General features: G+C 52.0%; 1 protein-coding gene across 3 annotated transcripts in view; it reads right to left on the minus strand.

Moving 5' to 3' along the window:
- DENND11 (DENN domain containing 11) overlaps positions 1 to 13586 on the minus strand; it is a 56058-nt gene that overhangs the window by 28709 nt on the left and 13763 nt on the right. For 2 of the 3 annotated variants that reach the window (XR_008389972.1, XM_037138907.2), the window contains exon 1: positions 7210 to 7585. The exons of the other annotated variant lie outside the window; for it this stretch is intronic. Coding sequence is in view for 1 of the 2 variants with exons in the window: in XM_037138907.2 (XP_036994802.2) it covers positions 7210 to 7477 (268 nt within the window). In the remaining variant the exon portion in view is untranslated. Of the gene's footprint in view, positions 1 to 7209; positions 7586 to 13586 lie in introns of those variants that run through there. 3 annotated transcript variants of the gene reach the window in all.

The following is a 13586-nucleotide window of genomic DNA, read 5'->3' on the forward strand; positions in this document are numbered from 1 at the left end:
TTGTGACAATATGGATGCACCTAGAGGGTATTATGCTCAGTGAAATAAATAAGTCAAAGACAGACAAATGCCGTATGATCTCACTTCTATGTGGAACCTTAAGAACAGAATAAACAAACAAAAAAAGTGAAGCAGACTCACAGATACAAAGAACAGACAGATGGTCGTCGGAGGGGAGTGGGGTTGAGTACTGGGTGAAAAGGGGGAAGGGATTAACAAGTCACAAAACAGTCACTGCGATGTAAGGTCCAGCATGGGGGACACAGCCAATGACACTGTGGTGGCTATGTGTAGTGCCAGGTGGGGGTTTGGGATAACAGGGGAGCACTTAGTAGGACATATGTCTGAGCACTGAGCTGCACACTGGGAACTGGTCCAAAACAGTATTGAATGTGACCTGCAAGTGACAACGAATCCGAGCAAGTCTTTACTGGGTACAAGAAAAGCTATTTTTTAAATGTATTTTTCCCTCGTAGTTTCTTCTCTTCATTTTCTGACATCATGAAATGAACACTTAGCTCCTTCTTTTTAAAAGTTTTCTTTTCTAATGTATGTATTTAAACTATAAATGTTCTTTAATATTCCACCGTGGCTTTCTGTCCCCAATGCTGAGCTTGTCCCACAGCGACTGGTGCAGGAGGGAGCAATCAGATCACAGGGGATTTCATGTTGGCTGATACGTAATTTCGACCACAAGGTTCCCAGTGTGAATGCAGGAAACGGCCCTGAGCTGCACGGAGCTGCATGGAGCTCACACAAGGCACCCCCACACACACACACACAAACCGCAGACACCCACCGGCTCCCTCCGCTCACTGTCACCCACCCCTTCTCAGGAACACGCAACCCCTCCAGCACCCTCCTTCATATGCAAACCTATTGATGAATTTAACCATGGATCCTATGGAAAACTGTCCCACCATTTTTTAATTCAGTTCCCATCATTTTTTTAATGCGTTACTGCCAGTTTTGAGCGATAGGCCCCTGCCCCATTTTCTCCCAAAAACCCGTGACTTCTACTGCATGATTGTCACTTCTACTGCAGTGATTCTGTCAATCAGAGAGACAGGCGTAACTACCGACCATGCCTTTTCCACCCCCTCCTCTCTCTGCTCCACGCCTACCCTTTTCCTGGGCCTCCAATTCTTAGGAACCCACACTGCACCTTAGAGCAGAACAGACCGTAGAAGGCTGAAGTGAGTACAGTAAAATGCCAACAAATGAAGACCTAAGTGAAGGATATACAGGTTTTTACTGTAGTGTTTTTCCACCTGTAGCGGGGGTTTAAAAAAAATCAACAAGCTGGGGGACATAATTGAAATAACCGAGAAGTGGAAAAACACAGGTAAGAGAAAGGCCCTGGTAAAGGGAAGAAGTTACTGACCCGAAGTATTATCAGTAGGGGGATGAACAGGCACCACGGCGGCAGGGCAGCCTTTATCAGAGACACTGCGCTCTCCTCAGAAACTGGACACCCGCTCGTCCAACCTTTTGGCGTCTCTGGGCCCCACTGGAAGAAGAGAGGTGGCCCTGGCCCACACAGTCAATACAATGCAACATGTAATCACAAAAAAATCTCATAATGTTTAAAGTCAAGTCATAATTTTGTGCTGGGCCATATTCACAGCCACCCTGGGCCTGTGAATTTGGACGCCCCGGCACTGAGGCTGAAAAGGAAGTGGTTTCACAAACACGGCAATCCTCGTGGGAAGCTATGTAGCGCTACAGAAACTGAACGTGCCCGCCCGCCCCAGTCTGCACACTCTAAGCCCTGTGGTTTCCCAAACATGCTCACTGCACTTAGGCACTCAGCCAGGGCCCTGGGGCCGGGACAGATTCAACAGAAGGGCCCACCCAGGGGCAGTCAACCAAAGAGGGACATGTCACCATGGCCCTTCCTCCTCCTCCTCTCTCCCTCTGTCTCCACACCCACCCTTTTCTTGGGCTACGGCAGGTACCTACAGGCCCTGTCTAGTTTCCAGCTGCAAAGAGAGCTTCTGGGGAGGGGTCCCCAGGCCCGCACGGGAACAAAGGCGGCAGCCTGCACTGTGCACATGCAGTCGGTCCTTCAGTAAATATTGGTGGAACGTAACCTGGGCTCCTGCAGAGGCAAATATGTCCTTGTTTAAAGGAACCTGGACTAACAGCTCACTGGGCTGGCAGCTCGACTACCCGTGGGGAGCCAGAGGGCAATGCTGAGCCCGGCTGTGGGCGTACCTGCCGCTCCACGGGCAGCCTGGCAGCTCTGTGTGAGGGCCTCTCAGAGCTGGTGACGTGGTATAAGCTCCTCGGCTAGGTGACACACACTCTGTCCTATCTGCTTAAATGGGAAGTGACCGTACCCCCGGGGCATATTCGGAGTTTGTGAGCCACCATTTCTTCAGGGAGAGTAGGCTTTAGCCATGGCTGCCTGTGAGAAAGCTCATCTCACTTATTTAAAGTAGAAAAGGCGATGTTCTGGAGCCAAAGCAGTCTCTTTCTAACGGGAAATAAATACACGGCTTCCTTCCTCCTTCTCTTCCGTGGTTGGGTGTTTCCCAGTCACGGATCCCCCCCTTCCCGAGGTGAGGCCTTCCTGTCGGAAGCAGTTGGCTGCCTCTGCTGGAGGTCCGGGCGCAGCCCCCCGGACCAGTTTTCCCTCCCCGACATCTGCTTTGATTCCCACTCTCCCCACACCCTACACACGCCCGAATTCCACAGGGGAAGAAGACGAAGCCCCAGAGTACTCCAACGCCACGTGGAGGAGACCTCAAAGGATGATTTGGTGCTGACTCCAACATCAGGAAAGGAAACAGCCTGTATTGTCGCTTGGTTTGGGTCTTAGCTCGCTTTAAATATGCAATATGAACATCACCTAGGAGGAGGACCTACCCAAGGCGAAGGAAGAAAGAGGCGGCGGAGAGACACTTGAGGCAGGAGGAAATTCCAGTCAGCCCTCTGCCAACCCAGGGCCAACTTCCAGGGCATGCATTTCACATGGAAAACCACCTCCTACTCCTCAGGCCCCGTATCCTTTTACCCCAGGGCCCGCCCTGGAGACAGGCTGCCCAGGATCACGGCTGGGCTCTGTCCCTCTCTGCTCTGTGATAGGAGATGACTTAGCAGCTCTGGTCCTCGGTTTTTCTCATCATCACAGAGAAGACTGTTGGGAGGATTAGCGGCAAGGTCCTTGAAATGCCCGGCACAGTTCCCGACACACAGTAGGTGCTCAGCACTGGTGGGCGCTAGAATCCCCATTCCTGCTTTACCTCCCGTAGACTTTCAGGGGCAGACACAGAATTCACGGTGGAGACCCACACAGGGACTTCTTTCTGAAAACCACAGCAGGTGAGTCACCAGCGGCCTGGGACAGATCCTGCCAATGTGGGATTGATGAAAGTGACCGCAGTTGTATTTCCCCGCCACCTGATGGAAACGACCGAGAAAGGACCTGGCCACGTTACTCGTCCTCAGAGACCTTCCTGTGAGCTCTCAGACCTGGCCTTCTCTTGGCCTCTGTCAGCCAGCCATTCTCAGGACCGCTCTTTGTATCTCAAACTTACCCTCCAAATTTCCCCTCCTCATTCCACTCTGTCACTGTCCCACCCACGGCTGGAGCCACTCACTGTTTGCACAAGTCAGATGACCTGGGCAGCATCCGGGGCAGGCCGCAGACACCACACCTAGCCCTCATCCCCGGCAACTCCTGCAGCTCCACTGTTGGAAAGAACACCCTCGTGCATCGCCAGCTGCACAGAGAGGGTGTGCAGACTGAAACTCGTGGGAATGATTTGTGTGCACTCGTTTGACATAAACATAAGGGCATTCAGGTGCACCGCATTAAATAGGTGTTTTGATGTGAGTGAGAATCTGGTAGCAATTGAGGGAGTAATTCACCCTTCATGAGGAGAACAAAAGGAAAAGAAACATCTTACAAACCTCAGTGGGCTCTCTGCCCCTCCCAGAGAGTGGGCTCTCTGTATTGGAGTGGGTGTGATCACCCGCTCCAATACAAACACACAGGGCAGGAATTTTCCCCACACACACCAAGAAAACAACTCTGGGGAAACTGTAGCCATTCAAAGTGAACCTCGTGAGTAAACGGCCCAAGGAGAAGGATTCACAGGTGTCTTGCACTGAGGGTCCTCAGCTTTATCTGCCACGAGCACGCACACAAGTGCTCAGTCTCGTGGTGAGACAGCTGTGGCCCCTCCATAGGGAGAGAGAAGGCGGATCTCCAGGTGTGACGGCGCCTCTCCCCTCAATCAAACAGAACAGCGAGAACGTTTTACTAGAAACCCAAAGAACAAAACAGAAATTTTAAATCAGGGCCCTGCGGAGTGGGTTGAACGCATGAGAAAGCGGCCCCGTGGCTGCTACCCTCTCCCACCAGCCTGCACCGCAAGCATCTGGGCCTGGTTTCAATGGCAGCTTTGTGGCCCAGATGGCCAGTACCACCATGCTAGGGACTCCCTGCGCCAGATAAAGACCGAGTGTGTGGATGTCAGAGTGAGTGTGTGTGTGTGTGTGCATGTACAAGCACGCGCACAAGCCCCTAAGTCCTCACATCATTGTAGATCCTACACCAACCATCATATTCCAACCATGAGTACAGTGAAAATAACGTCTTCTCAGATCTGTCCTTGCAGATGCCCAACCCAGCTTTTCAAACCTTGTAACTAACAATATAAAAGAATTACTCTCTTCTTCTGTATTTAGAAGAGTTATGTTCTCACGTATAAATTGGGTGTAAGTGATTGTCCAGTATCAGTGGGGATTAGGATCAAATGAAACAAACAGCCTTATAGCAAAATGCCTGCCTGCGTGAAGTCAATGTCCAGATATCTTTCTCAATCCCTTCTCTCCACAGTGACTCACATGAAAAACCGTTATGCACGGGGCTAGTGCCTGGCTCACACAAACCCACACCCCAGCAGGGCGAGGGTGCCGGCCCTGCTTTTCATATTTAGCCGCTGCACCTGTGGTCCACACAGGACTTTCTTTCCTCCTTCCCCTCCGGGCTGGAGCCACCACTGCTCAGTCAGACCCCCGCTGACGCCCCATTTCTTCTGCTTCTGTCCCACACTTCCCAGAATGAATCTCGAGCTCCCATCAACAGGAAGTAAGTCCTTGCTTAACCTGGACCCTCGGGTCTTGGCAACTGAGGCTTCCAAGTGAAAGGACATATAACAAAACCAACTTTATCAAAGGCTAATAGAAACAAGAGTTAAGTTCCTACAGCCTATTTCTGGTCTCAAAACCATCACCAAACTTCTAAATAAAGGCCCCCCCCCAAAACACTTCAAATATTGAACATTGAAGGCAATGTTAGCTACTCATGCACTTAACAAAGATTAACACAGACAAGTAAAATAACCCTTTTCCAATCCGCTTGTGCCAGTTAGGGTCGCAGGTGGCTGGAGTCTCTCCTGGCAGCCCAGGGCGCAGGTGGGAACCAACCTGGACAGGACACCTGTCCACCACAGGGCACACTCGCACCCACACTCACTCAGATGGGGCCACTTAAAAATGCCATTCACCTCCTGCGCCCATCCCTGGGATGTGGGGAGTCAGAGCGGGGGGAGGGGTGACGAGACTGGAGTTCCAGGAGAAAACCCACTGGAGACAGGGAAAAATGTGACAACTCCACAGACAGCGGCCCTGGTCAGGAATCGATTTTCTTCCCCCTCATCAATGTTATAAAGCAGTTGAATGAAACAATGCTATCGGAGGACCTGCTCTATTGACCTGTAGGTGATGCCACCACTGTAGGGTACCTGTAGGGTACAATGAATATACAGTATCTGTTTTTGTCTAGCAGTAAGGGTTACTTTGGCCAAAAAAGAACAGTTTTTCAAACTACTGGTGTCCGGGAGGCCTAGCCATATGCGAATCAATGTATGGATAGCATAAACATTTTTACAAATGGATTAGAAAGTACCAGTATGCGCTACATACACATACAAAAGGCTGGTACTATTTCATGAAACTTGTGTGTGAGTCACAAATGTACGCACGTGAGGGTATTGATCTGATGTAAAATTAATTAATTTTGACTGTGACCTTGGGTCACAGTCAAAACCGTGCGAGAGCCACGGGGATGCGGCCAAGGACCGGTCCGAGTCAGAGGCCTGCTCTCCCAGCGCGGGACACTCCCTGAGCACAGTCCCATTACCCCGCGGGAACCCTCTCTGCTGCCCTGCCTGCACCCCCCTCTCAGGGTTCTTTCCACCCTACTGTGTGGCGCCCATCAAGGTCTCCAGAATGGGCCCCCGCTCACCGTGGGAGGACGGGGAGGAGAATGCCAGAAAGTAGCAGCTGTGTATCTTTCCCTAAGAGCCCTCCGCACGCCGGCAACTCCGAGGGAGTTACGGACACCAAGGCACACCTGGGCGTTCTTACGCCCGGAGTCCTGACCTCAGCCCTCCTGCCTCCATTACCGACCCCAAAGCAGCCCTCGGCGGGAGAGGCCACGCGCGGGCCGGGACTGGCGGAGCGAGGGATCCGTTCACTCACTTCTGACCCCCGTGACGTCTCTCACCTCCAAAGTGCACACTTCCAGACGGGGTGGCCCGGGGAAAGGCTACGTGCCGCCACCCTGTGGTTCTCCGGACGCCTGAGAGCCCACCTGAGTAAAGCCTACTCCGTCTTTTAATCGGTCTCCAGCTTAGTCCCCCAATGCCGTGCCCCTCCTCCCTCCCAAACGCCGCCGGCATTAATTCCTCAAAATAATACGATAGGAGAAAGTGACTTTGGCCGCTTGGAAAGTTCCGGAGCGGGGACAGGTGGAGGGTGGGGTGGGAGGGCGGGGGAAGCTTCGGACACTCAGTTTCAGGAGTTCACCTGCAGGGCGTTCCTCTTCTTAAAGGGGGGAGGGGGACCTCGTAGCCCAACACGAAAACAAAACAAAAGCCCGTGCGTCCGTGGCCGCAAGCAGGACCCTCTATCACTGGAGAAGCGCCAACAAGGCAATGGGGCCCGGGGCGCCGACCGCAAGCTGCTGAGAAGTCGCGGGGCAGAAAGTAGAGGGGGTCGGAGGGTGCAGCGAACAAAGCCCCGCGCCCCGCGCCCAGACCGCGCGCCCACTGCCCGCTCGCTCCGCGGGAGCCGGGGGGGTGCAGGTGTGTGGGCGCGCGCGCCGCGGGCCCCTCCCCCGCCGCGCCCCACCCGCGGAGCCCGGTGAGGGGGCGGCGACCCTCTCCCCGCCCTCGGTCCCCGAGAGGCTCTCACCCGAGCGGGGATCGAAGGTGACCACGAACACGGCCACCACCTGGTCCTCCTCCACGTCGCCCAGCTCCAGGCGCCCGGGCTCCAGCAGCACCTCCGAGGCACCCAGCTCCTCGGCCTCCCGCCGCCTCCGCGGCTCCGCGGCCACCCGGCCGCCCCCGCCGCCGCCCCAGCCCCGGCCTCCAGCCTGCAGCTCCGGGGCCTGCGGCGGGGAGACGGCGGGGCCCTCGGCCCAGCGCAGCAGCGGCGCCGCGTCGCCTCGCTCCACCATGGCGAAGCGAGGAGGAGCCGCGGGCGGCGAGGGGCGGGCGCCGGGGCGGGCTGCGGAACTCTCCTCGCGGGCCGGCCCCCGGGGCCCGGCGCTCCCGCTGCCGAAGGCCCGCACCTGCCCCGTGCGGCCCCGCCCTGCCCCCACCGCCCTCCCAGCGGAGAAGGCGTCCTCCCAGCGGGCTGCCCTGAGCGGCGCGCCTGGTGTGAAAGTGCCTGGATGCCGATGCGCGCCCCGGTGTGGGAAGTGCGTGGTGACCTGCCGCGCATCCACCTGGATCTGACTACCTGTGCCTGGGTGATGGTGCCGTCTCAACAAGGATTTCGTGGGAAAGCTATCGCCGTGAATTTTTATGTCACCATTATTTTTTCAAAGCACCCCCCCCCCCCCGTCATATGGACCATGACAGATGTGCATTACATAATCCTGGGTGTGCGGCCAAACAGCCGCTGTGCTGGGAACTGAAGCACGAGAGGGAGCCCTGCCTGCCAGGTGCTGTTGGGTTTCGGGTGGGGCCTGGTGTCCGGCCCGGAGCAGTGTGTCTGGAGCCCTCTCGAGTAAGCCCTGGCCTTCCTGGGCCCGGTCTGGAGCTCCCCATCCATCTCAGACTAAGTGTCCACAGAGCGTGGTGGAGGGTCACCTCTCCCTGGGGAGTCGGGGAGAGGTTGAACTAAATCTATATGATGACAGCAGTTCCTATGGGGGAGGTAAAATACTGCATAAATAGATTCTTTATTGTTATGTCACAGATTTTAGCCTCCAAGTAGCAGTCTTGGGCAGTCATTGATTATCTCTCTGAAAAGAGGGGTTAAATCTTATTATCATCACGTCTCTGGCACATGGGATAAGGATCTTCATGACCGCCCCCCCCCCCCCCCCCCGTAAAGCCTAGCATGAATCTCGTGGGTCGTTCCCAGAGGCGGCAAGCTGCCCACTTGCCCACTTTCCTGAACCTTGGATGAATCAGGTGTCTGCACAAGTCTCTCCTCACCATGTTCTTTCCCATTATTTTGATAGCTATTCCTAATTCTTATTTCCCCCTCCTCTGAAAAAGTGATCCAGCCACCAGATTTATCCCAATGGTCGAGGCACTCAAAATGTTATTTTAAAATACAAAATAGGGGCTCTGGAAAACCCTCAGTTTCCAAAGATGTCAGCTTTAGGCCTGACTTGGCTCTTTCTCCCCCAAGGGACTTCAGTTTCCTGATCTTTTGTGTTGAGCCCTGCCCTCCACCCCCAGGAAATAAACACCTAATACCCACCCCAACCAATTTTCTATATACACTGAAGCCCCAAACGTCCAGAACCTAAATCTAGCTCCTCGTCCAGTCTTCACTGATACGCGGGTTCTAGCGTCCCAGCCTTCATGTCTGTCTTCAAATTCCTACTGCCATGTTCAACAGGCGCTCACGATCATTTGTCAGCTAAGCCAATGAAGGAAAGTGGAGACTTGTACCTCTGTGCAGCTGGCCTGTCCTGCCATCTGTAACCTAGTAGCTTGCACATAACAGTGCTCAAAAATGTTAATGATGGCGTCCGACCCGTGTGGCTCAGTTGGCTGGGCGTCGTTCTAAAAAGAAGCAAAGCGAAAGGTCGCTGGTTCTATTCCTGGTTATGCATTTACACAGCCGGTGATGTTTCTGCCCCTCTTTGTCCCTCCCTTCCCCCTCTCTAAAAAGAAGTAAAAAATGTTAATAATGGCGAAGACACACCTCTTCACACATTCGCAGTCTGACCATCTATTATCTTCTCTGTGTCCCCGGACTTTCACAAGATGATAGCTCTGGTGGCGGACCAGTGCGAGGGGCAAGCAGGGATGAAGGGCAGGCCCATTCAGAGGCCCTGGGATAATGCTGCGTTTTTCAACGAGTTCCTCGAAAAACCCCATATGTCAAAAGTTTTCAATAAAAGTATTTTGCTTTCCAAATACTAAATCTATCTTCACTATATAAAATACATTATGTAAACTAAATCCACATTATTTAAATGTGTCTGCGATACATAAAAACGTGGTGCGTATAAAGCATGCATTATATGAAAGTGCTTTTGATCTGGAATCTCACCACTGAATGGGCCCCTTTCAGTGTTTTGCGTATCCCGTTTCATCAGTTCTGGGATGCAGGATTTTTCACTGGCTCTCATTGCCATGGTGACTCACAGCTGCTGCTGGCCTCTCTGAGGCCCTGTCCTCCCCACAGATTGGGGTTCCATTTTGTCGCCCCTTTGGAGACACCACCAACCCAAGCCTATTTTGAGTTAAATTCTCTGCTTGAGGTTCTTTGAATCACACCGGCAGTACGATTTAACACACAAGCCAGGGTGATCCTTGGTTGTAGTTCAAATTCTTCCCCGGGGGGTGGGGGGGTTCCTCCCTCCACCCAATGGCAGGGCTGAGGCGAGCCCGTGACCCTGCCCGGCGCTCTCTGTGTGGGAGGTCGATTTGTCACAATCCCACCCAGGGTGTCCTTTTAGACTCCCCATCTTGGGCCTTTTCTATTCTTAAAATAGAGGATGGATTTACATGTTTTTCTTTTCTCCAGCTACATGTGGAAACCAGACTGCGTATGAATTTCATATTTTTATTCTCTAGCATTTGAACGCAAGCGTTTGCCATCCTATTAGAACTTTTTACAGGCATCATCTTAGTGGTTTCCATTATCTGTGTGTTTGCAAATTTACTTAACCGTCCCAGCTCTCACTGTTGGAAGAGCAAGCTGTTCCCTTTTTGTGTTGCGCCTAAAGCATTGGCCGAACTCCACTCCGAACTAGCATTAGGTGCCTGTCATCTGCTGGTCCCTGCTGTGAGGAAGTCAGACATCCCTTCTCATCAGGCTTACAGCCTCTCGTCGAAGACAGCGAGCGGGCAAGGAATGAAATCCAGGATGAGAGGTGACAGGCAGGGCAAAAGCAACCAGCCTTTGAATCGCTGACTAGGACAGGTTGCCGGAGACGGGAACGCGGGGCGAGACTGTGTTCGTGTTCTCAAGGGTCTTGGTTGTACTGACAAATTGGTGACTCGCAGTGTCTGGGGGCATCCGTTTCCTTCCACTCTGGTCCAAGTGAGATATCGCCGTTCGAAAGCTGTTTTACCGATTTTTCAGGTGAGAGTGACATTTTGTTTTAAGGCAATGTTTCGTGACTGACCCTAATCGAGGTTTCGAACTGCACCCTGAGGACACGTGGTCCCTCTTCCGTGAATTGTCTGCATAGAATGCCTTCCGATCACTCATCCAAGGGGGTCCTTACGCTCTTGCCACCACTTTGCATGGCTCCTATAGACACTAAGAACAGTCATTCTTTGCCTGGTGTAATTTTTGTCAGTATCATTTCTGATTTACTGTGTGGTTTCTATGCTGCTTAGTTGCTTAACAAAATAGTGAAGTTCTAAATTTTATGTAGTCACATTTAGTGATTCTTTTGGTGATTTCTTATGCTGCTTTGACATTTAGAAAGTTGGTCTGCATCCAGAAATCTGACCAACGTTCAGTTTTATTTTCTTCTAGTTATTTGCAGGATGATTCTGATCACAATCTGTTTAATGTTTATACTGATATGTGATATGAAGTAAGACCCTAAAATTTTTTATTGAATAGTTAACCAATGATTGCTACACCACTTATTAAATAAGCCTTTGATGTTCTACGATGATAATTCCCTTTTAAAAAGTGCAATATTGAATTACCAACATTTACTAATCTATGTCTTCTTCCCCACTGACCCCTCTATTCTTACACTAGTACCACACTAATGTATGCAGATAAAATACTATACATGGCCTCGGCCAGGTGGCTCAGTTGGTTGGAGCATCATCCTGTACACCAAAAGGATGCAGGTTCGATTCCCAGATTCCCAGTCAAGGTACATGCCTTGGTTGCAGGTATTCGATCCCTGGTGGAGGCACATTTGGGGGCAACCTATCGGACTGATTTTTCTCTCTCCCTCCCTTCATCAATTCCTCTCTCTCCTCCTCTCTCTCTCTCTCTCCCCTTCTCTGTCCCTCCCTTTCTCCTTCTTGTCCTCTCTCTAAAATCAATAAATATATCCTTGGGTGAGTATTAAAAAATAATATACATGTATAATTTAAAGTTTTATTTCTTGGAAAGGTAGTCTTTTCTACTCTTTAAAATAATCCCCTGCTCTTTTTTCAACAATTATTTTTCCTCATGAAATTTAAAATTACTTTATCCATTTTCCAAAAACACAAGTGGGATTTTTTCCCCATTCAAATGGCATAAGAATTGAGCGCTTCCCGGAGGCACACCAACGCCTTTCTATAACCGAGCCACTGTACTCTGCCAGGAGCAGCCTGGCACGCAAGTGAGGACTGCGCCGCCCTGCCTCCGTGATCCCTCGGAGTCACTAGCCAGCCAGGGCAAACACTGGTGGTCCAGGCAGGGTCCAGATTACGGGACAGGCTGACATGTCACAGGTGCAATTAAGAATGTGAATGCAGGAGATCAGGAAAAGAATCGAATGATTGAGGACTAGCTGCACCCACCCGTGAGCCATGAACTTCAGTCCCACGGTCGGATACCGAGGACCCACAGTGTCCGGAGACACTTCCTGATCCGTTCAGACTCCTGGCTTCCTTCCTGTGTTTATTGCACACGTCGGACTGTGCTAGAGGCCAGGCCAGCGCATCTGCACTCCTACTGCCCTTCACTCCTCCCAGATCGTCCGGGGTGCAGGCACTAGGTGGGGTGCCCCAGGATGGAAGGACAGTAAATCACAGACCCCAGGGCCTGAGCTCAGGTTGGCGTAGGGATTAATAAAATAAAATATATATTCAAAGTCACCAAGTTATTTAAAATCAGCATATTCCTGCCTTTTCAGGCCTCTGAGATGTGCATTAGAGTTGAAAATCAAAAATGGGAAAACTCATGAAAGGTATCACTCTGCGGTAATGCCCATCATGAGGATACACAGAACGCACAGCAGGCGCCTTGATTCTTAGCTCCGGCTACACGTCAAGCCCTGTCCCGGGCAATGGGAATAGGACCTCAAACTTGCCCTTGTGGAGTTTAGATTCTACTGGGGGTGGGATGGGGAGGACACACTTTGAAAGTGAACCATTAACTGTGTAATATATGATGTAGCCGTCAGCACTGTGAGGACTGTGATACGGAGCCAGGGGCCAGAGGATGGGCAGTGGTGCATCTTTGGGGTTGTTGAGGAGACCCCTGCAGGAAGCCTGGTGAGTGGGACCTGGGGGGGAGAGGGGAGGGACGAAGGGAGTCTGGAGCAGAGTGTGCGAGGGGGATGGCAGGAGTCAGACAGGTTTGGGGGCGGGGAGGCCGGAGGGTCTCAGTACGGGGTCGGGGGGGTGGTGTTGGCTTTGTCTTCTCAATGAGCCGAAAGGCCCTGGAGGAGCTCAGGTCAGGGTCCTTTACCATGGGACCCCTTTAGCTGCTGGCTGGAGAACAGACTGCAGTGAGGCCCTGGGAAACAGGCTGGGAATGAACCGGAAAGGAGCAAGAGAGACGGTGGGTTCGGGGGTGGGGGGGAGAGAGAGAAACGGAAATGCTGTCAAGAGAAGGGGACTTAAATTCATTTCAGTCAACATTAGACTCATCCTTGGGGGCGCCTCTCTGGACCCGCGTTCATCATATAAACAATTCCTCACGTGGGCTACCTCCGGAGGGTGGTGGGGATCAGGAGTGTCATTGTCCTTTTCTCATGGATTGCCTGTTACCTGCGTTCTCTGACAAAGGGACAGGGTGGGGTTTTTCTTCAAAGAGTTTTTAAACCTTCCCCTGGGGGACCTCTCTGAGAAAGAAACTGACTAACGTGTGCTAAAGACTCCCAAGCAGTAAGAAAACAGGTTTTTCACAATAAAGCGGGGGGGGGGGGAGCAGACTAATTGCCCCTTTCAAGTGATATGTGTCTGCTTCTATGTGTTACTGATCTTACAAGCTTTTCTTTTGTCAGTTTGAAAATGTGTCCGATTCCTTAAAAACTTTAACTGTCAACACCTGGAGGAGGACAGGGTGCATGGGTGGGGGATGCCTCAATTAAGGCAGGTGTGTCTGGCAAAGATCTAAGATGTGTCTCTATTTGGGAGATGGACTCCAGCCTAGGTGTGTTAGAGACTGTTTAAAGATCGTTATTATAT

The sequence above is a fragment of the Artibeus jamaicensis genome, unplaced genomic scaffold (assembly GCF_021234435.1).
Source record: "Artibeus jamaicensis isolate MK-2021 breed Jamaican fruit bat unplaced genomic scaffold, CSHL_Jam_final scaffold_2172, whole genome shotgun sequence".
Classification (NCBI taxonomy): Eukaryota; Metazoa; Chordata; class Mammalia; order Chiroptera; family Phyllostomidae; genus Artibeus; species Artibeus jamaicensis.